Source organism: Atractosteus spatula, chromosome 1 (genome assembly GCF_055471065.1).
Source record: "Atractosteus spatula isolate fAtrSpa1 chromosome 1, fAtrSpa1.hap1, whole genome shotgun sequence".
NCBI lineage: Eukaryota > Metazoa > Chordata > Actinopteri > Semionotiformes > Lepisosteidae > Atractosteus > Atractosteus spatula.
The window spans coordinates 13,034,981-13,058,608 of NC_142706.1; the positions used below are offsets into that span (position 1 = coordinate 13,034,981).

General features: G+C 41.7%; 2 protein-coding genes across 2 annotated transcripts in view; one reads left to right on the top strand and one right to left on the bottom strand.

Moving 5' to 3' along the window:
* The first annotated feature begins 1,726 nt into the window (after positions 1–1,726).
* ino80b (INO80 complex subunit B) lies at positions 1,727–7,277 on the top strand. The gene is made up of 5 exons (XM_088922815.1): positions 1,727–1,908; positions 3,475–3,670; positions 4,703–4,821; positions 5,237–5,409; positions 6,454–7,277. The coding sequence occupies exons 1-5, from the start codon at positions 1,866–1,868 to the stop codon at positions 6,910–6,912; spliced, it is 990 nt and encodes a 329-aa protein (XP_088778941.1). The 5' UTR covers positions 1,727–1,865; the 3' UTR covers positions 6,913–7,277.
* A 509-nt stretch (positions 7,278–7,786) lies between these two features.
* intu (inturned planar cell polarity protein) overlaps positions 7,787–23,628 on the bottom strand; it is a 30,829-nt gene continuing 14,987 nt past the window's right edge. The window contains exons 4-16 of the mRNA XM_088922944.1: positions 20,988–21,194; positions 19,209–19,327; positions 18,488–18,577; positions 17,730–17,807; positions 17,359–17,542; positions 16,060–16,113; positions 14,354–14,416; positions 13,399–13,620; positions 11,696–12,199; positions 11,175–11,269; positions 10,322–10,511; positions 9,238–9,377; positions 7,787–8,823 (exon numbers count right to left, since the gene is read on the bottom strand). Coding sequence (XP_088779070.1) covers positions 8,712–8,823; positions 9,238–9,377; positions 10,322–10,511; positions 11,175–11,269; positions 11,696–12,199; positions 13,399–13,620; positions 14,354–14,416; positions 16,060–16,113; positions 17,359–17,542; positions 17,730–17,807; positions 18,488–18,577; positions 19,209–19,327; positions 20,988–21,194 — 2,058 coding nt within the window. The 3' untranslated portion in view covers positions 7,787–8,711. The remainder of the gene's footprint in view (positions 8,824–9,237; positions 9,378–10,321; positions 10,512–11,174; positions 11,270–11,695; positions 12,200–13,398; positions 13,621–14,353; positions 14,417–16,059; positions 16,114–17,358; positions 17,543–17,729; positions 17,808–18,487; positions 18,578–19,208; positions 19,328–20,987; positions 21,195–23,628) is intronic.

Consider the following 23,628-nt stretch of genomic DNA (forward strand, 5'->3'; position numbering starts at 1 on the left):
CACCAATGTGTAGCACCACCTGGATGATACGACAGCAGCCATAGTGCGCCAGAACGCTCACCACACATCAGCTATCAGTGGGGAGGAGAAGAGAGTGATGAAGCCAATTCATCGATGGAGATTATTAGGAGGCCATGATTGGTAAAGGCCAAAGGGACATTTGGCCTGGATGCCGGGGTTACACCCCTACTCTTTTCAAGAAACGCCCTGGAATTTTTAATGACCACAGAGAGTCAGTCGCATCAGAAGGATGGTGTCTTTTTACAGTATAGTGTCCCCGTCACTGTACTGGGGCATCAGGACCCACACAGACCACAGGGTGAGCGCCCCCTGCTGGCCCCACAAACACCTCTTCCAGCGGCAACCTTAGTTGAACAGCAATGCAAAGACGAGGGATGCCACAGTCCAATTTTCTCAGTCTCTGTTTGGGCTATGTCGGGAGTCCTCCTTTAGGCTGCAATACGTTCCCCTTGGTTCAGTATCGACGCCACCAAGTATTAAATGTCCCTGCACAGTATCTCCGTTCCTCTCCCTTGGTCTGCAGCTCCTGGGCCAATCTCCTCTGTGGTCTCACAGGCTGCAGCCTTTCTTGCGCTGCCTGTCTTGCGTCAAGGGGCTCAGCAGGAGGAGCGATCTGCCTCTGTTCAGGTTCAGATCTTTTTATCCCTTCCATAATCCCCCCTCAGGGGTTTTCCCATTGATTCTGTCAGTGGCGGGTGTGCCCAAGAGATTACCAGGAGGAAGCTTGGGTTATTTTGAGAACTGGCAGTCCCAGGAGTCATTGGCACTTATCCCTTATTTGTTTGCTTTACTGCTCTCCTCCTCTGCCCAAGGTCTGGTTCAAATTGGCTGAGCAACCCCTCACTCCCTCGAGCGTCAGTACCTAATGGCTTCCTGGCTGGATGACCTGGGTGTAACAATTGTTACAAATTGTTCCCTGCCCCACCCGAAGTTGAAAACTTAACACGATCCTAGCCATCAACACAACCCAGTTAATCACACCCTGTGACATATATTCAGATTGGTTCTGGGGATAGACTTGGAAAACGTTAGCTTTAATTTAAGTATGTCAATGTGAATGTTAGATTTAAGGGGCTTGATATTATATTTTGCAAAATGTAATTAATCTGTTACTAATAATAGGGAGATAACACATCCACAGTCGTCCGTTTCTACTCCCTCTTTCAGTGTCTATAAGGCAGAAATTCAATACTGTTTAAACTCCATCAAAAACTTGAAAAATATTTCTAATACACATTTTCTAACGCCGGCATCCAAACATAAGCCAATGGGACTCCGCCTGCAGATACAGGACATCCTGTACTGCGGTGTCGCTCTCTCTCTCTCCTTGACAGCTGCTCCACCAGTTCTGTCGGAGCACTATCTGCGCAGGCTGTGACGTCAGAAGAGCGACGCGAACGGCGGCGCAGTATCTCGCTGTGTTTTGTGTAACCTAGTTATTTATAGACAGCAGGCTGCAAAGTGCCTGGCTTTTTCAGTTTGGGGAGTTTAAAGTTGGTACCCTGAGTACTTTAATATAAAAAAAACGCAAAATAAATGAGAAATTCTATTTTCAGACAGTTTCATTAGGATTTTAATAATCACAATAAGACACCCAGTTAAAAGGATGATGCAAGTTTAATTATATTTAATACAACTTTTAATATATTACACAATATATAAGTCACATTTATGCTTGTAATCGGCTTTGAGAGCATGACCTTTGCAAGCACCGCCTACCGCCTCAAGCAGTAGCGCTGCTTGCTGGTTTCAAAACTGAGTCTCTCGCAGGGATGTAACAGAAGAAAAAACAAAACATTTCCATCATCATTTGGAGGTTTTAAAGCAGTACGCGATAGACGCCAATGGGGAAGAAGAAAGACATGATCCAAGAAAAGTTTCTTTCGGGTAAGGAACATTTCTTATCTCTTCAGCTGAACTGGTTGTGTACAAAGATTTAAGCCACAATTTTGTCGGAAAGGCCCCGTTTTCCAGTCGAGAGGCTCAACTGACGGTTGCGGGCTGAAATTTAAACGCTGTTTTCTAAGATGGTGTTTTTTATCTGATCGCTTCCGTTACTTTTAAGCTTCTCATGGTATAGGCTACATTGTAACAGGAAAATAACCGTGTAACGCTTAAGGGTTATAGAACAGGCTATACCCTCCACTGGCCAGTTTTTGCAATGAGGGGAAAGAAGATTTTTATAGGACTACAGTAATTTTAACCAAAATAATGTATGATAATAATAGGTACACTTAACAAAAACAGATTTGCAATTACAGCAGTCCTATAGTTTCGATTTTTAGGTGGTGCTCTGAAGAGATTCTTTGTAACGTTATAACTCAAATAGTGAGAGTGACGCTGTTTCCGAGTCCATCGTCAGCACAGGGCTGATTTTCAATTCAATTTATTTTTATATAGCGCCTTTTAAAACAGATTTGCCCCCATGCACTTAAAAAAGCTGTGTGACAATACATGACGTTACAATACAGAAAGTGAAAAAGCCAGAAAACAACGGAGGAGAGGAAACAAAAGGGATTTTCGGCAAGTTATCGATAAAATAGTCCATGCTATTGGTTTTGTTGTCACGCGTTTAATATGGTGTCACTGATTGATATTTGCAACTTCTTGTCACGTTAGCAAGTTGCAGAATAATTTGCGAAAAATGAACCAGAGAATACATGTAGAAAGTACGAGGAAGTGCACTTATAAAGGACAACAGGGAGCACTTTATCCGAAGGGTTGTGGGAGTTTGGAACAGCTGATATCCTGGCTTCGTTCAAGAAACGGCTGGATGAGATCCTCTGATCGATTAGCTATTACTGAATGTGGGAAAAGTGCTCATTATCCACTAGTGCAGTGTAGTAGCCATGTGCTCTGCTCCTGCAACCCACCACAGAGCACATCAAGTAGAGAAGTGGGTAGCTGTTTCACCGAATGAGGAAGGGGAAGGTTCAGAAAGGCCAGGTTATACAATGTCAGAGTGGATGTTTGCCAGAACTCCAGGGTTAACACTCCTGCTCTTGCAAACATGTCTCATCCTGTAGTGTTGTGTCTGGTGTCACTCTAACCACAGGTCCACCAACACCACTTAAAGCAGCAACTTGGTGTTCCTTAGAGATCTTCCATCTAAGTACTGAACAAACCTGCTTAGATTCTGAGATCTGGGAAGATCTGGTTACAAGGTAGTAATGCCACTGCTGTTATTGGTTAAGAACATTAATAACCGTGTTACTGCTTTGAGAAGGCTGATGCAGATGGATCAGAAAAAAAGGTTAGCTTAAATGATAAAACCTGAACTGCTATGCAGAGAGATTATTGTTTAAGTCTGTGAAGCATAGTCGACATTTATGGGGTTTTTTAAAGTAGTGATCCGAAAAGTATACGGTTTCATTACTTGAACTCAAACATTTGCTTCTGCTCCAGCTGAAGAAAGCCGAATGAGTTACATCGTTTTCTGCCTTGTGTTCTCAGGAGATGGAGATGAAGGTGGTGGTCACAATGCCCACAAAAAGAAACACAAAAAGCACAAGAAACACAAGAAGAAGCACCACCAGGAAGAGGGGGGGCACAGCTTCTCCTCAGAGGCGCTGGAGTCCGACTCGGGAGTCGTCAAACCCCAGCTCAAGTTGAAGATCAAGCTGGGAGGACAGACGCTGGGAACCAAGAGGTAGCAAAGTCTTAGTTCTAGACAGCATTCACACACCTTCACCTAGACTTCTTAATTTGAAACTAATCAATTGCAATCTCTGGGTTGTGCATTCAGCTTTACTGCATATCTTTATGCGAGGCAGGATACACCCTGGATAGGACACCAGTCCATCACAGGGCAGACACACAGACACAAACACATTCACACTAGGACCAGATAACAAAAGACAGTTAACTTACCAGGACATTCTAAAGTCAGAAACCCACATGAACACGAGGAGACCTTACAAATTGCAATTGATTACTGCAATTTCCCTCACGGGATCAATAAAGTATCCATCAAACTCCACACAGATAGCATCCCAGGTCCAGAATTGAATCCTGTAATGTTAACCACTGCGCCACCATGCCACCCTTTTATTAAATATTTTTTAGTTAAATCACCTTAAATCTTAAATCGTGTCACTTACTAAATTAGATGCTGTTATCGTAGAAGACATTATTAGTTAAGTACAGTTTAAGAGGTAATATACATTAGTCAGTGAAGAATTAGTGAATTACATTATTAGAGATAGAAGTTGCCAAGTGCTGGAAGTGGCTAATCTTCACTTCAGTCAGTACAGATGTTTCTCTCAAATATCTTGTCCAGAATGTTTTCCCTGACTCAGTTTTTAGTGATCTCTAAAAATAAAAGCTAATAATACTTTCATGTGATGCTTATCTGAAAGCACCATTGTCTAATTATCCAAACAGTATTTTATTATAATCATTAATTCACTAATCAAGTCATTCACTAATGTTACATTTTTATTGCAGATTTGTCATCTGGATAATGTACAGTAGTTTGATGTTTTTGTCTTGTGTGTGTAATAAATTCCAAAGCAAAACATCTCAACTTTCCTGGATAAAAATGTTGTATTTGAATGTGATTTAAATGTACATTTTTCAAGTATATCAAGCCTTTTGTTTTCTGCTTTTCACATTGGTATCATGTATAAGACTACAACTCCAGTTTTCTAGTCAATATCTTCCGTGTTTTGTGTGTGAGCAGCGTTCCAACCTTCACTGTAGTGCCTGAGGAGAATCGGTCTCCGTCTCCTCTGATGATAGTGGATGACGACGAGGAGCCCACAGAGGGGGTCCCCATTGAGCAGTATAGGGCTTGGCTTGGTAAGGATTTGAACTGTTAAGTTTAATTACACAAAGGGCTCATCATTAAAATCATGCTTTAATTTATTTAATAAACTTGGGTGACTTCATCGTATTGAGACACAGTATAGAATTGTTAAACCATACCTGAGCTCTTAAACATTCCAGCTACTTTATTTCTGATAAAAAATATAGTATCAGTCTTTGTATGTATGGTGTCTTTACAGTATTTCCTTTCCATACATGTACTTTGAACATGGCAGCCAGTTGGAAAGATAGTTTCAAACCCCAGTCAATGCAAATTGCAGTTCACTTAGGTAGCTTAATGGCTATCAATCCTGTAAATAACATGGACGGGTTGAACCATTTGGATAGGTGGACTGGGCTTTGTTTTGGAACCCACCTAACTTGTACCTTGTCTTGCTGTTGAGGACAGATGAGGACAGTAACCTGGACCCCTCTCCCCTGCCCGATATGGACTCCGAGTCCCTGCTGGGGGGCCCCGAGGATGAGGAGGAGAAGTGGCTGGATGCCCTGGAGAAAGGAGAGCTGGACGACAACGGAGAGCTGAAGAAGGAGATCGACGAGTCTCTGCTCACAGCCAGACAGGTAAGGGAAATCTGGTAGGGAGTGTAGACTGAGGGCTCAGTTCCGTTTCTCCACGTGAGAGCTTGTCCACACAACGCTGACTCACCTGGACCAAGAATTAGACATGTTTTGGGAATCAAGTGGCTTCTTAAAGATTGTGTTTTTTCTGTGTACACATTTCATATGTGTATTTTTTTGGGGGGTACTGTCCTCTTATAGGGGAAATATGCAGCATTGAGGCGAAGATTTTGGTTTCATTTTGGAGTGCTAATTATCCTCTCAGTGATAAAGTGGCATTCTGTTGTGTTTAAGCGACATGTACTATCGCTCAACGCACATATTTCAATGACAGAATAAAGGGCTGGGAACGTGTGATGAAGTCATTATGTCAGTCTTTATCTCTGGTGGCTAGTGGTTAATTGAATCTTCAAACTGCATTGCTTTGGGTAGGCTATATAGCAGACTTGCAAACAGACATGAGAAGCTCAGAGTATGATCTGCATATAGGCTCTATAAATATACTGTGCGCAAAGGTGTTACAGACACCACTGTAAATTGCCAGACATGTTTTCACAAAGCACTAAGAGTTATGGCCATTCATAAGTATGTTTTTGTTTGTCTTTACAGTCAAGAGTTGAAAGTGAACTTTGTACATGTTCAGTTTGAGCATTCATGTTTTGATTAAAAATATTCACTTTACATGTATATCATACAGTATATGGATACGTACTATATGTAGATATAAAATACATCACTGAAAGGGGATGAATTCTTCACTATTTTTGTATAACATTTTCACTGCAAGCAAGAAAATCAAGCATTTTTTAAATCAGACCAGTCAATCACCTTGGCCACCACTACTCTTTAATGTCTGTGGTAAGCAAAATTAATGTTATGTATACGTTCTTTTGAAGTGTTTATGAATTTACCACTTGATTTATTTTTAAATGACACCCGTGACAGAAATTAGAAAACTTTTTGGAAATGTACACGTTCAGAATGTACGTTTCTTAAAGGCATCCGAGAGTGCTCACCTGGCTGCGTGCTTTCTTTTCCGGTCTCTAGAGGGCGCTGTTGCACAAGCAGCAGAGCCAGCCCCTGCTGGAGTTGCCCATGGGCTACAAGGCGAAGGAGATGACAGAGGAGATGATGCAGAAGAGGGAGGAACGGGCCCGGAAAAGGCGCCTGCAAGCTGCCAAAAAGGCGGAGGAAAACAAAAACCAAACTATCGAGAGACTGACCAAAACCAGCAAAGCCAAAATCAAGACCATGAGGGAGAAGAAGTCCAAGCAGTCCCAGGTCCCCATGATCCGCTACACTGACTCTTTCCAGGGGACGATGATCTCCTTCCCCCAGGGGGTGCCCACTCCAGTGGTCGCAAGCCCGTGCCCCACCCCTGTAGCAGTGCACTGCGGGGTCACCGGATGCTCAAACCTTAAAAAATACTCCTGCTCAAAGACCGGGACGCCCCTCTGCAGTCTTGAATGTTACAAGAAGAACCTGCTTGTTCAGCCTGTTGCTTGACTGCTCTGTCAGAGGGAGGCAAGAGAGTTTAACTGTGCTAGTTTAAAGGCAGTGGCATGAAAGCTCCTCAAGAACTTATCCTGTGCATCTCTCTCTCTCGATCAGGGATGGTAGCTTCAGTTCAAGCATAATTTATTGTAATGTTTCTGTCGTAGGTTATTGTCTGTAGTAGAACTGGAAATGCAATCATGGAAGTGTAAATCAGCAAAAGGGTAGCTGGGGTAGCAAAAAGTGTAAATCATTGCAAATGTAAAGAAAAAATGTATTTATTTAGTGTCATAAAGAATATCGCATGTGGTGTAGATTTCTGTGAACTGGAATACCAAACTTATTTTTGTACATAATAAGATAGACGTTTCTCAAAAGATACTGTGTGAGTTTTGTTTTTGTTACCAGTCATTTCCAAATGCAAACACCATAGGTGTTGTCTTTACACCCGAGAGTGTTAACGGGGACATCTTGAAGTCGGATTGTGTCAAATGGAATAGTGACCATATCCACTTATAGAAAAAGCAGTCTGATAACTTTTTTTTGTTGTGACCATACAAACTATAATGGGAAATGCATCCTGTGAGACAAAATCATATTGTCACAAGAAAGTTGTTCTTTCTTGATGAATAAAAGATAGATAAATGCACCTGCAGTTTAACTGAATGAACTTATATTATAGTTATGCTGGATAAGAAGTACTCCATAGTACCAACCATTGAACAAACCTATATTACAGCACCTAACCAAACAGCATTTATATCTTGTTCTGTCCAGGTTTCGTCAGATTGTCAGAAATGCAGAGTACACTGAAAATTAAGCAAAACATTAATTACCTTCATTCTTGAACTTTGTTGATTAGAAATGTTAATTACAGGGGAAGAAATGCTTTTGCAAAAATGGATTTTAATTAACAGTGATGAGGTACATGAGGTACAAACAGCAACATTTCAAAAAAGGGAAAAATTTCTCTCAAAATAGTGTTTAAATAGCATATAAAAGGGCTTTCTTCAACATAAAATTCAAAGTAGTTAATTTTAAGAGGCTTCATTGACCACATGGTACAATACATAATAAAATACAACAGCATCTATGTTTTGGTACAAAAGGGAGAAGATGTCTTAAAACATCTGGTCAATGACAGAATGGGTTCACGTGCAGAACATAGTGAGAGGAAGTGGCCTCATTTGCTCTGAATACTTTTCTGCACACCATGCCATACTCCTAAATAAAGATAAGGTAAAACAGAGACATTTTATGTCGCTATTGGATAGGCTTTTTTAGATAAAGACATGATATAAAAATATAATAAATATAAGGATAAGCACAATAATTTTTCTGGAACTGTAAGGCAGCCTGTCTGTAAAACAAAGGTTCAAGGGCTTTAGCAATTTTAATACAGTAGACCCTAAAATTACAGTATGTAGAGACACAGAGCTGTCAAAAGGTTAGGTGTGAGTCTCAAACCAACACCTGGTTGTCAGGGATCAAACCGACTACACTTGAATCTCCACATTGATTAATCAATAAGTTCAAAAGTGTTTTTCTAGCAGCAAGAACTCCCTTGTACTGATTGATGGCAGCCTGACTGCACAGGGGTACACTGATCAAGTCCTGCGGGCACATCCTGGAGAATCACGATTGCAACCGAACAAACACACATCCTCGTGCTGCTCTTGTAACTGCAGCGTTCTTGCAAGATAACGACAACCCAGCCAGATACCAACTAGTCTTCAGAATAGTTTTCAATAACTGCAACGTATGGTGTCTATAAAAAAACAGTTCGAGGGCTTGTAAACAATGTCTCTTCCTCACGAGGCTAGACCAAAAGAGAGCCGGAACGCCATCTCCACTGGGACCTCGGCCACCGAGTCATGAAAGCACACGTAGAACTCTTGAGGAGTAGGCTCGAGAAGCATCCTTCTGCGGCACAAAAAAAGTAACGAGAAACCAAGCGGATGAGTGCGAGACTGAACACATTTTTTCTGCAGTGTTTGCAGATCACAAATATGTTGCACTGAATACTTTGCATGGAGCTGTTAGCTTAAAACAAGGGGGAGTTGCCTAGCTCTTCATCTGTTTCTGAAAGAATAATACTACGGGCCAGCAGCCTAACTGAATCACAAGTGTTTATCATTTCAACCCAGGTTGTGCCTGTCTGGGTTCTCAAAAGCCTCACTGTGAAAGCTCTCATACTGAGCTGATTAATCACTTCACAGCTGCTGCCTTTGAAAAACAGAAGAGAGTACTGACAGGAGATCCTTCTGCAGAATGGGGAGAAAGAGGCATGTGACAGTCCATTCATCAACGATCACTCCTGTGCCGAACGCTGCATACCCTATAACCCAGTAGGTCATGCTAGGAGGAGGCTTCCTCTGGTCGGTCCAGTTCTCGGGCTTGCACTGGAACAGAACCCCGTGCTCCTTCACTGACCCAAAACCACGTACGTTCTGAAGCTCATCCGCAGCCTTCCTGTCCTGGAGGGATGGAGGTGTACATCAGTGGAGAAGCTGGTACATTTCACAGCACTATCACAGGCATCGGTACCATCCCATACTAGACTGATGGTAAAAAAAAACAACTCTAAAGGACCAGCTTGTTTGTGCAGTAGCACCTGATAAAGGGGAAAATTCACCCATACCAGACTGTTTTACTTTCTGTGCTGAAAAGAGAAGAAAGAAAACACAACTTTTCAGCTGTGGAGCCTTCTTCGGGTGTCACACCCAAAGAAGGCTCCACAGCCGAAACGTCATGTTTTCTTTCTTCTCTTTTAAGCATAGAATAAACCTATTACTTGTTCATTTGCAGCCTACCCATGCTGACGTAGCTACCCACCTGAACTGTTTTACTATCTGTTTAATCTCAGGATCTCTACCTCCTGGATAGGTGTCCTATATGGCAGGGGTCTCCAAACCCGGTACTCAAGAGTCCCAGTCCAGAAGATTTTTATAGGTAGTCTTGAAATAATCAATTTCTAATGATCAGAACAATTTAATCATGATCAACTGCACAGGTGGTGTGTTCAGCAAGTAATTTAGAGATCACTGGGAGCAAAAAGTGGAATATCCCCCAGACTTCAAGAACCAGAGTCGCATTCATTAAACAAATTCTTGCTAAACGGACAGTAACTTAAACATAACCCAAAGGTATTTATGACCTTTAAACAAAAAATATTTAGGTTGTCATATAAGATTAACTGAATGGGATACTTCAGAACCAGGGTTAGGGAGGTCTTACTATATTGAATAATATAGTCAGGTTTCAGTAATTACTGAAATGTGATATAAAAAAGTATTTTCTTATAAAGTACAATCCCTAGACATAATGAGGAAACATCATGCTTGAAACAGGTAACAGACAGACTGAGGGCGTGGCGCAGCGCGTCCTGACAGTTTAAAAACATGCGGCGTCCAGCTCTCACCTCTGACAGGAGGCTCTGCTGGAACACGGCTCGGATGGACAGGCAGCAGCGGTGGAAGTTCCTGATGAGCTGCGGGTGGATGGAGCCGCTCAGCTGCGCCACCTCCCTGTGGGTGGGGGAGATGAAGATTCCCTGAACCGTCTCCATGCACACATAGTGGAACAGCGTGTTTTCAGCACCAGAGGTCAGCCTGCAGCGGAGAACAGTCAGATCAAAAACAGCCTACAGAAAGCAGATTTAACCATTACACACTGACTTCCCACAATTTCTGTTCAGACTCTAGTAATTTAACATCAGGGTTAACCTGTTTAAAACTAGAGGTTACTGCCTCTAGTTCTAAATTAGCTTTGACATTCTCTTCTATGGAATCCGAAAATCCTTGTCATAATGAAGCTATACCTTAGACCCCCGGCCTCATCATAATGTAACACTTTAAAACTCACAAAAACGCACATACAGTACATCACCTTACAAAAAAAAAATGCATTAACAAATAAAATCAAATGTTTGAAGGCTGCTTTTCACATTACAACTACACTTAAACTTTATTTAACACATTCCGTTTAAAATGCTTTAGATTTTTAGCAGCAAAGTTGCGATACAAACATTTTATAATGTGAATTAAGTTTGTTGGCCAGTTGAGTTCAAACAGGGAGCTGCGTCAGCACGTGTGGGTTGCAAAGGAACAAGTAAAGGTTTATTCTATGCTGAAAAGAGAAGAGATGTGACGTTTCCTCAGGGGTCACCTGAAGAAGGCTCCACAGCCGAAAAGTTGTGCCTCTTTTCATTTCAGCTTGGAATAAACCTTTGCTTGTTCCTATTTCTCATTTTTTGGAGAGGAGAGCACACTCACTTCAGTGTGTTATACATTTCCTCGGTCTCTCTTTCATTAAGGCTTTTTTTCAGCGTCCCCAGGTAGAAAGGATTAGGGTGCTTCTTCTTGGTGATCTACAGTAATGCAACACAGAAGCAAATAAAATCAAGCCAGTATAGTTATACATTAGTCTACCCATTCATCTGTGCACCACAGGTTATCATTAAGGTATGGCTATTGTTTATGATGGACAAGGAAGACTGAGGAAGGAGTGGCTCATAAAATGACACTTTGTAGTCTTGTCACATAGCAAGCTGGTAAAGAAGGAGAAGTACAGCAACATGTCTGATAGTAGTATGGGTTAGCAGCCAGAACTGGTAGGTGCAAAAATAAAAATCTTGTGACAAATATTAAGACTAACAATAACAAAAAATAAGTGACTAAGAGTCACTAAGTGACAATGGCAAAAAAATGAAGCTGACATATTTGTTGCCGAGGTGTTTATTCGTTATTGAAGCACTACAAATGGAGGGCTCGTGTTTTTGGGAAGGAAACGTTACCCTGAACAGGGACCCGCTGCCTGCACTGCCGTCGGAGCCCCCAGATCCCTGCGAGTCCCTGCGCCCCAGCTTCCTCATGGAGTCGGGCGTGGAGTGGGGGCTCAGGCCCGGGTTGAAGGACAGGTTGTCGAGCGGGCCCTCACTGCCGCTGTCTGAAAGACTCCTCTGCGGGCTGGGCCGGCGCGTCCTCAGCGCCGGCTCCCCGAACAGCACCCTCCGGCCGGTGGGCGAGGTGGCCTTGGAGGGGCCGTGCAGTTTGCCGAAGACCGGGGAGCTGGTGATGCTGTCCAGTCTCTCCCGGCCGGAGGGGAGGAACCAGTCCGCACAGGACAGGCAGGGCATGGGCGGCGCTGCCAGCCTCTCCTCGATGCTACTGTCCAAGCCCTCCAGCTGGAGCAGGGTGGCTTTCACCTGATCCACGTAGATGCAGTCCGGTCCTGGGTTCCCCAGGGCTACAGACGCACACCCTCCTGCCTCTAGCAGCACGCACTGCATGAAGTGTCTCTGAAGCCAGACAGACACGGGAGAAGAGCCCATGAGATCAGCACAGCTTTGTACACACAGCATTCCCCTCCAAACCACTCCTGGCGCATGTATGAAACTGTACATAGTTTAAAATTCAGTGGATCCGATAGTGCTTTGCTCAGCTTGTCCCTCTGGTTGCTTTACCAAAACAAATTCATTCAAACTCAAGGTGGAGTCTCATCAGGCTAGAGCTCATCCCAATTTCTATAGTGTTCAGCTTTCAGAAATAATGCCAACAGCCCCCAGATAGAATGCTAGCCCATCACAAAGTAACTCTCATCAATACAGTACTGGTACTCAGGTATAGTACACAAATGGGTGGACTAGAACAATTCAGGACAAGCAGTGTCTGCAGCAGCACCTGAACCCCAAAACCTTATAGTTAGAAGACCAGAGCTCTTAACAGCACTAATCTATACTATCCCCCACATATCCTCTAAGTTTGGTCCTTCTATGATAGGGACAAACTTCTACTAGGATTAAACTGGCTGCATCACAGCTTTTGGACAACAAGTCAGAGATCCATAAGATCTACAAGATTTACAAGCCATAAAATAGAATAAAGTCAAAGCTATCAAACATATCAAACTACGACACTACATAAACATTTGTATTACATGAACAGCAGCTTGATGTAAGATTGTCTGTGTCGCAAAAAAGAAACATTTCCCTCTTCTTGGACTTAATGCATGTACTGTACATGCTGTTCAGAAATGAAAGGAATGACGACACCCTGGGCTTCACACTAGGTTCACTCTGAGTCCAGTCAGACTGCCTCCAGTGCAACACAATGTTCTGGACTTTGCTTTGACAGCAGTCAGAGGGTGATCAACCACAAGCACCAACATATAAAAGGGAAAGCAGGAAGTCACCAGGCTTGGGATTAGTTTAACAGGAATGTGTGCTATTCAGACAGCAAGAATAGAAACAGCAGGGGACGGTAACATAAAGAATGAGGAATATTTAGAAAATCTACCAAAACAGATCACTATGTTTCATTATGAGTGTTTTCTCCGCCGTTTGGATTTTCTTCAGCACAATGTGAAGTTACATGGAAACAAAGATGTGCATTACACCTTTCCCCAAACACTGGGATATTTCCTCATGCAATGTGATCCTTTTGAGGAATATTACCAGGTTTCTTTAACACTGGGGAGAGGGGGGGAGACAGTGTTTACCAGCCCGACGATGAGCAGAAAGCAGCGCCCGTCGGGCTCGCTGTATCCCGGGGCGGCCGGTTCCGCGCTGGGCTGAGAGCGGCGTTGAGGAAAGACCTCCCTCCAGATCACCAGCTGCCCGATCCTCTGCTCTGTGGCCAGGGGCAGCAGGCAGTAGTGGTGACAATAAAGTGCAACGTCCAGGAGGTCCTCCTTTGGCAAATGGTTTCCGATCAAATAGCCCTGCAAAACAAAACCAACAAAAAACAAAAAGAAGAAGGACCTTAATGCATGAAGCAAAGCAGCCCTCTGGATGCACTGTGGAATCACAGCCAAACTCTTTGTATTCTCCCCCTCAGTTAATTCCTATAGAACTGGAAACCATCAATAAGAAATCACTGCCACTCTGGTGAGTTACTCCTGGTAAGTGACTCACATAAGAAAAGAGACTGCACACATTTCCAGTCCATGAAGACATTAAACGTCTTTTGTGTACCACTTAATGAAATGTCGGCATATACCTGATTTTTGTACAGCGCATCTCTAAAATCGACAAGCAAAGCAAAAAATGTTTTATATCTCTAAAAAGTGCTAAAAGCTCTTGTTATAAAGTGCTGCCTGGGGAGAGAGACGATGATAAAGAAAGTGGTTGTACTGGAAGACAGGTCAAATCTTTTATCTGAAGCACAGACATTCCCTCAGCTGAGAAAGAGAGGAGACCTTCATTTCCAGCACTGGTAAGAACGTCCAAATGAGTACCTTGGTTAGGTGATACAGAAATCCCCCGGCCTAATAAATATTTGAATCAAAGTTGCTCAGCTATGATCTGCAACTAGAGCTAGACCCCAGAGATGCATGGAATACAATTTCAATGCAATTGCATCCATGACAGGACTAAAAAAAAAAAAAGCTGGGTATTATCTGTTACCTACTGGAAGCTCAGTGTTCACACTTTTAGACCATGGACGAGCCTCACCTTGTAAAACAAGCACGAGCCCAGAATCACATAAAGCCGCCTCATGTCATAGTAATCTTCAGACTGAAGATAAAGGGAGGACAAAAGAGTTAACACACAGCCATTCACACGATTGAACAGCACAAGCTTAGACTTTACAGGAACGGGTTTCTGCTAAAGGAGATGGCTTGACTGGTTAATTATCTGTAAGGAGTGACAACCTAAATAATTTAGCTGAGGCACTCAGAGAGCTACCTGAGAAGGACCTATCCCTTTCTTCTTTGTCACCTTGAAAATGAGCTATCTTTTTGTAAAAAGCATTACTCCAATTGTTATGCTAAACTGGGTTGTTCAGAGAACTGCACACTGCAACCTACTTCACATGTGAGAGAGATGGTTTCAAAAAGAGCCTTATAAAATACATTTATAAGGTACTCGTTGACATATTTCTTTGAAAATTATTTAATCACTGCTTGTATTCACTGCAATAGGAATGTAATTCATTTAACATTTTTGTTACATTGTGAACCAAAAACTAAAAGTGCTAAATGATCACAGCAAAAACCCGAGAAACTATCAAGGGCAAATCCAAATGAAAGGAGGTCTCAAAACAGGAACAAACAGGGAACACACACGTGTTAAAGATGAGAAAAAGACACCTGACCAATCTGTCAAACTTTCTGCACTAGCAAAACCTAATGTGGTCGAAGTAAGTCTAGCAATTTATTCTTTTTCTTTTTTTGAAAACATATGGGGTTGAATGGGATTTGTGGCAGGTTATAACGGGTTCAAGGCTCAGTACTGCAACAGGTATAGTTCTGTCTGTGACAGAATGACAGCAACAGGAATCCCCCAAAAGGTTTTACTGAACTCGCTCACACCCTCCTCCCCAAACCACCATTTTCAAAGTATTTTTATTAGGGATAAATCATTGGATTTATCTTTGGGTGTTCTGACTTGTCTGCATTCAATCACATGAAGACACGGGTTGTTAACTTTCTCATAAAGGCTTCTGTGTTTGCCGTGTTCAGACTGGCGCACCGTGATTGTTCCTGCCTGCTGGGGATGTGAGGCAGGAGCGATTAGCTTCCTTCCAATTCAGCTTTGCTTTAAAAAGTTTCAAGGCAAAAGTTCACACAGATACCAATAACAGGAATGGAGATGCAAATGGCAAATTCCACACGCCAGGAAGGCAAAGCACGAACAATTCAACAGCTTTGCAGGTGGTCAATTTTCCAGCAATTACCAGAAATGGAGCAAACTGGTAACTGGGAGGCAATGACATAACAAAGCCAAGTGCACTAAAAAGGATGAAGCGTCAATTTAAAAACAAAAATAAGAAAAGAATACATTTTTTACTGCCAGGGGAATTTTGAAAATGTCTAAATCAATTTAATCATTTCAGCTTACATGAAGAACCACATAAATGAGGACCACATGCTCAAAATTGCAATGTCTGTTTTCAGAGTTACAGTGAGACTGAATTAAATTTTACATCCACCTGCCAATGGTAACTTATAGTCCTATTACTTGAGGGTAGCTTTCTGTTTGCCAGAGTTGTCCTGCTTCCAGTCAGCATAATCAAATACTAGGATCTGTACTATGCAAACCAAAATTTTGATCTACTCTGGGCTTTAGTTTTGAATAGAAGTTAAAAAGGGCAGGATAACAGGAATAAAAAAAAAATGTTCAAAACGGCCATAAGAGTAAAACCATCTTTTATTTACCATGTCTCCGAAATCTGATGATTCAAAATCAGACAAAACTGTATCGATTTCCACCTAAAAGCAAATTAAACAACATAATAATGTTAAGGTAAAACAAACAAGCATAATACAGTTAAATATATATGCTTACTGCATTTAGTTCTCAATGATGCCAAATTAAGATGTAATGATAAAGTTTGTCGTAGTTGAGAGACTTTCTCAGAATAATTATTAATCTTGAGGAAAGGCAAATATAGAAGTATGTATAGAGCTGAAAGAAATATAGAGCTGAAAACATTCTGTAAACTTCCAGTGAATCGGCTAGCAGGGAACCCATAGAAAGAACGTTTTTATTTTATTCGCAAAGCACATATTTATTAAAAGGAATGCCAACCTGGGTTTACTGAGATCAGGATATGAAAGGGGGGTTTTAACTTTAACCTGGCAGGGCACTGCTTTCCCACTGAGGTATAAAACCTTCAGGGCTGTGATTGTGATTTTGGTGCAGCTGGAATTAATGCAGTTTTTCAGAGACATCACCCAGGTGATCTGACCAACCTTATAAACAAACAAGGCATGACTACGAAAATAAACAGCAGTCGAAAGTTGTTCCAAAGTGGCACAGTACTATAGAACGTAAAAGCTGCAGATAATTTGAGTACATTAAATACAATAATAATCATCATTACGGATGAAGTTAAAAATGCATGAAATGTGGAAGGGTTAGTGACATGAGTTCCAGCACATCAAGGTCACTGTAAAGTTTGAGCAGAGAGATTTCTAATGTAAATACAGAAAAATAAATCTAACTGAACATACTCCATGCAATCAAAGATAGGGTATCTCTGTTACTAGCAAACAGGTTTGTTTATACCTTATTTAGGTTCGTTCTCAGTTCACTTACCAAATCTTCCGACTCGGTTAAGTGCTACACTGTGAGGGCATCTTAAGATAAATTAAGAATAAGGATTTTCAAGACTTTTGGAGCTATAACAACATAACAGCAGGTGGCAGCGTGACACAGAACACTGGAACACAATCCAATCACCCCCATGAACTGCAGTTTCATATTTGAGAATGACAGAGTGCTTACCATAAACCACATTGAGAATAAACGTTCTGCTTGAAATAGAGGCTGATGAAAGTCGAAGGTGGTTAAGTGTACAGCTGCAGTCACTTTAGTTTAAAAGGAATCAGAACTGAGAAACTCGGCGCTGGCTAGATAATACCATTGCCAACTGAAAGATCTATTCTTTAGTTGGAAATAAGACGACACAAAACATTGTCAAGCAGCAACAGTCAGTTACAAATGGAATTTACCTTGATCTCCTGGGGTAATGTCAGCCAGCGCACTGCGGGCAAACTGTTCAAAAACAAATTACTAGAAATATCGAGCGGCTGAGAGCCGGGGCTGCCATTTGGCTTAGGCAGCTGGATGAGCTGCTGGAAGAACAGGCAGAAGAAATGGTCCAATCGAGGCATGTTGTCAGCCTCACAGAAAGCACTGCACAGGGAAGAAGAAGGAGAAGCTTCAGGACAACATCCAGCTGTACCCAGTGACTCTGAACTACCTCACAAAGCAGTCTTTGACACCTGTCCTCATTCTATAGTCCATCATAAACAAGGCTTCAGATGTCCATGAGCACAAGAACACATGAAGTAATGGAAGAAATGAGTGAAGCAAAACAAACCTGTCTAAGGAGCTGTACATAACTTTCAGTGTCCGGACCAAACCGCCAACCACATTTTTCAGGTGTAGAAGTGGAACCCTTGAAAAAAAAAAAAACAATTAAAAATAGTGGTGATAATACCACAACTCTAAGCTATAAACAGTACTTAAGCTTAGGTACTTTAGTGTTGCCACTTCTTCACCTATTAAAAGATGCAAGACGATTATTCTTTATATACTGGGGTGAAGATGTCAAGTACAGTACCTGGAGCCTAACTATATACAATTTAGTACCGAGTTCAGTAACAACAAAAAAGCTTTTTTTTAAATATTTACAGAGTCTGGATAGATGACATACAGTATATGACAAACATACATCCTAAATAGTAATAGCACTTTTTCATGATTTTCACAAGCATGGGTTTGACTTGGCAATATGGACTGCACTGTCAAATCTACTCTATGATTCAGAAGCTGACCACACTTCACTTGTATTACACTTTTGGCAAGACTCCTGCCCTGGTGAAGAATGTCCAATGGTAGCCAACTTACTAGAAATTTAAACACTTAAAATTCCTGTGACATCTGTGGCTTTAAAAACTTTTTGAACACAAAAGTCACAAAAAAAGGACCAGGAATTCTGTACCTATTATATCCTACTTTAAGGATTAAGCAAAATATGGACATGCAGGAATCGTTAGTTCTAACTGAGAGGGGGATGGGGGGAAGCCTTTACTCTAAATTAAATTCAAGCTTGCAGTTGACAGCTCGCACCCTCACCTTTCTGCAGGCAAGCCGATGACCAGCAGGTTGTCTCCTTCTTTCCAGTAGCCCACATGGACCAGGTGCTTACCCAGCAGCAGTGTAGAGCTGAGACAACAGAGAGGATGACCTACCGATGCACATCTTACTTACTGTCGCAGGCAGCTTCATCCATTTACATATTTGCACATATGCATAGAGGAACTGAAATGCACATTGCACATTTCCAAGAGGAAAACCTCTTGCCAGGGAATTTCAGCCTGGTAATTACAACGGGAAGCCACTCGCAGTGACCAAGGGGTTACGTTGGGAAGCAGGCACAAAAAGAGTGGAATTTACTCTCCGCTGATAGCTGGTGAGCGTTCTGGCGCACTATAGCTGCCGCTGCATTATCCAGGTGGGGCTGCACATTGGTGGTGGTGGAGGGGAGTCCCCATTACCTGTAAAGCGCTTTGAGTCTAGAAAAGCTCCATATAAGTGTAAGGAATTAGAATTCACGTCTGTGGCACGGGATGGGAGGGCAGTGGTTTTCTTCCCTGAGCTTTCTCTTAGTTTCTAAACCTATGTCTTCAAATCACCATGATAGAAATATCCAGGCTGTTATTTTGTTTATTGCAGGGACTCCAATTAGTCACACCAGTTTTGAACATGAGACAGAGAGTTAAGTTGAATCAAAGCCACAGCCCTGTATGGGATAAATTTATTTAGTGCATGCATGGATGGCGGTTTAGATCCATACCTGACAATCTGTCCTCCAGTCACACTTTCCAGCATGTCACAGAGAGTGAGAAATATTCCCCTTACTCCCTTCAGCTGCCTAGAGGCCTCAGATACCGGATACTGGTAGAGAATTTCTTGCTGTGAGAAAAGAAGGAGTTAATTCAACAGGAAACAAAAACTCTGTACAGAAACCTCTGCCACATCTGACAGTAGAATGTAACCAATAAGTAACAACCTATGTCCAGCTCTCAGAGTTGAGACATTTAAACAACTAATAAATTATTCTTATTCTTATTCACAGCAGTATAAGTAGTGCGGACTGCTAAATCCCTCCTAATCCAGGTCTTGAAATCATTTAAAATAAAAAATGCAGGAATTATCCTTCCAACCTGTTCAAAAACCAACTGCCTGCATTTTTAGTAAGAACAGAGTTGCTCATGAATAGAATGTAGCTAGCAGCTAATTAGGATTTTTTTTATACAACCATTTAAGTTTAAAACGGTAACTGGCAACCAAGCAAGTTTAATGAGAGACATTCTCCCTCTGATCTGAGCTCTACAGAACTCTTCCAGCGACCCAGCTTCACAACCAAGGAAACAAGAAGCAAAACAAACGGTCTGTTTGAAAGAAGCACAGCACAGGTCTTCCCCGAGCTTTGCAGACTGGCTTTTTATGTTGCTGACAAACACAGACATGGAATGTTAATGACAAAACTGTCCCTTAAGTAAAACATTTTTAGAGGAAAATGGCCTAAAGAACGTTCTCAAGAGAAATTATCTCTCAGCTCCCTGTTGTGCGATTTCCCTCCGTCTCATTAACCTAGATTTCAAATCATGAAGACTTGAACAAAGAATGTCCTTAATTCTTTGGCTCCAATAACAGCACCGTTTCGGCGCAGAGAAAATAAAAAAAAAACTTGGCAAAATCTTAATTAAAAAAATAAAAGACACATCGGTACAGGAAATAACAAGTCTTAAAGACTTTGCAAGTCTGTTTTTCTAAGATGCTGTAAAACATGGCCATAGCACAGTGGAAATCAAATTACGGAGAGACTTTCAATTTAAATTCATTTAACATGCTTGCATGGTAAGCAAAGCAGATTAATTTGTGCCACCAAGAAACAAAATACACTGAGGCTAAGAAATGAACTGGACTCAATTATATACATTTACCAGCTGCTAGCTCATCAAACTCAAACGGACATGCAATACTTATGATGCAAGATTTCTATTTTACATTAGTTATAATGGTGGCGTGACCTTAGAGGTTTCACAAAAGAGCGCTGCAGTTCTTAAAATTATATGCGCAGCATCAAATGCTCCTTGTAACACACAATTTCACCTGCAGCCTAAGGCTCTGCTTCTCATCTTTTTTTATAGTTCACACTGGAGAGTGTGGCAATTGGCAGCTTGAGAAAACTAGCAATGCCAAGTAATAAAATAAACACAGAAAAAATGTGTTATGTTACGGATTTTTTGTTTGGTTTTGATCTTTTTTTCTATAGCCCTCTAAGCATAATTTCAACACACACAATAATCCCGAAGAACGACCTAAGAATGAAAGTCTACTATGGAGGCGTCTTTAGCCAGGCTGTGTATTATGCAGAGAGACGCTGAGACACCTACTGTACTTGTCAGCAGCAGTGAGCTGAGTCTTCAGACTGAAATACTTCTTCTTGTACTAAGCAAGTGTTCAGGGCTTTTGCACAGAATCGTACTGAGACAAGCAGACGATACGCAGAAAACCACAAACAGGAGGCTTTGGTAGAAAATGAGATCTATCAGACCATTAGACCTACTTCCTCTTTCGGAGACTCTGAGTCCAGTTTGAGGGACAGGTACATTACTATGTGAGGAATGTTGTCGATAGACATCTGGAGTTCCACGGCATCTTCACCCCACAAAAGCTTGACCAGGTTGCTCACAGGTTGCGACGGTTTACTGTTGAGATGCTCGGAGTCGGTCCCTTCAGCATCGAAGGAGGCGGTCTCAAACGTTAGCTTCACCTGAGTAAAAAAACAATTCAACACAGTCAGATTTTTGGTGTAAACGTTTCCTTCATTTTGTTTGTGCAACGTCTTTTGATGAGTTGGGAAGAAAAAGCCACGCTGAGGTGCATTTGTACCTGGGGTAGGTGAATCACATGATAAACATAAGAAAGTCTGCAAATGAGAAGATGCCATTAGGCACACATTCAGCGGCTCATTTCGATTTTAGTAACTAGGTGATAAGCCATTTCTTGTAAGAAGCAAATACACACTACAGACAACATGGTTGGGATGTTTGTTCCAGACTTCTACAATCTCTTATGTAGAAACGTTCCTTCCCGTGAAACAGTGAAATCCAGTACACGGGCAAAGAGGCCTTGGGAGTACATTCCTGCAGACAACGACAAGCAGATGGCTTTGTGCAGCTGTGTACAAGGCGCTATACAGTATGTGTATGTATCACAGACAGTGATCATGTTGAGAGCATGTAGCACCTTCCACTGTTCTTCGTGTCAAGAACAGATGATAAGAAACCTTACACAATAGGAGGCAACAGGCTTTCTAGCCCATTTGGTATTTAGTAGTTTACTGATCCAAGGATCTCATCCAGCTGTTTCTTGAAAGAAACCAGGTTATTGACTTCATAACATGGCTGGTTAGCTTGTTTCACATTCCCCCAACCCTTTGAGTAAAGAAGTGCCTCTATAGTAGCTCTCAGTTTAAAATGAAAAGCCCCATGGTTTCCACTTCTATCCTATTTAAACACGGCCACTGGTATTTGATTAGGATATTTCACACTGCAGCACGTTTGATTTACAAAAGGAAAAGAGAAAAAGACACCTGACTTCTTGACTCAAGAAAAATATATTTTGGAACTGTGTCACTGAAGTCCTGATAAAATAAATGAAAGTGATGAACACATCGCCAAGCAGAGATGAACAGATGAACAAGCAGTGGCACGGATTATAACAAAAACTCTTTTAGCGATTTGAAATAAGAATAACTTTGCTCATTTCAGATGCATGCCGGAACTTTCCTCATGTGTTCTTAATTTCCGGGCTGGCAAGAGAGCAACAAATAAACATTTTCAGTATAAATATAAAAAAAAATATTTTCCATTTGTGATTCATTCGGGAAAAAGAGTTCACGTCATTTAGGAAGTGTAATTAATAACATAAACTAGAGGAAGACATTCTGCCCATCTAGTAGTATTAAGCCTATATGCCTATCCTTACTTATTAGTTTATAGCTAATTGAAGCAAGAATCTCCACCTTTTTCTTAAAAGAAACTAGGGTCTTGGCTTCATCAACAGGGCTGGATAGCTGGTCCCAAACTTCCTGGATACTTTCATTATATCAAAGTTCCCAAATTTATGCAGCTAAAAAAATAAATAAACCAAGATGTTACTATTGTAATTTGTACACATTTTGAAACATGCAATCAATGGCACGAGCTGAGTGAGGCAGGCTTTGATGTCTGTTATGAAAAGCAGTAATTTGGGATTACTGTACCTTGTTAAAATTTAGAAGTAGTATACACTCACTAAACCAGGAAAAACGCAAGCTTGTATGTATACAAACAAAACAGCCCTGATATTTAGAATGATAACACATTGTACATAGCCCTGTTTCCTACGAATAGAGGCTAGGGATGATACAAGGTCTGCATATTGCATAGCTTTATGCAATACACATGTATGCTAGAGCACAAGGATTACTGAAAAGTGATAGCTATTGTGAGAGGATTTGGTAAACAGATTTCTAAGCAGTGTTACAAATGCTTACTGACTGGTTTGGTCAGGGACAGACATTTATGCATGAGAAATATAGGCAATGGGTTTTAATGAGGGCACCAGGGCTGCTGGCTCATAAAATAATGAATTAATGGATGATAGAATGATGCCAAATAACTGTTCCATTGTTAATATGGCCGTTTCAGCTTTATGAAATGTCCCAGTAAATACTGAACTGCAAACATTTTTAAAAAAAAGTAAAACCTCTTAGCCACAGCTGGACAAAGCGCCACACCAGTGTCTTATCCTCCATACTGTAATAAAGCTGTCTGAGTCGAGGGAAAATTAGCTTGCTCAGCAAACGCATATACTGTACAACCCTTGCCAGAGAGATGCTCAGCCGGCCCCTTCCGTGCAGTCATGCAATTGCCAGGCTCAAATGTCAGCGCAGGACATGTAAGTGGACCTGCCAGCACTTCACACTCCAGCAAGCGCAGCCAAGGTAACTTGAAAATCGCGCAACGTTCGACCTCCAGTTTTCCCATCCTCTTGGCTGACCACTACTGACGTGCACGAGCCGTGCGCATTTGGACTTTGACTAAGCCCTCGCCTCTGGGCTCTTTCCATCCTTGAGAGTTAAAATGGGAGCCTGTCATTAAAGGCTTCCCTGCAATGGTTTCAGCTGTCACTCTCCTCTGCAGACTCACTCACCCTTGATC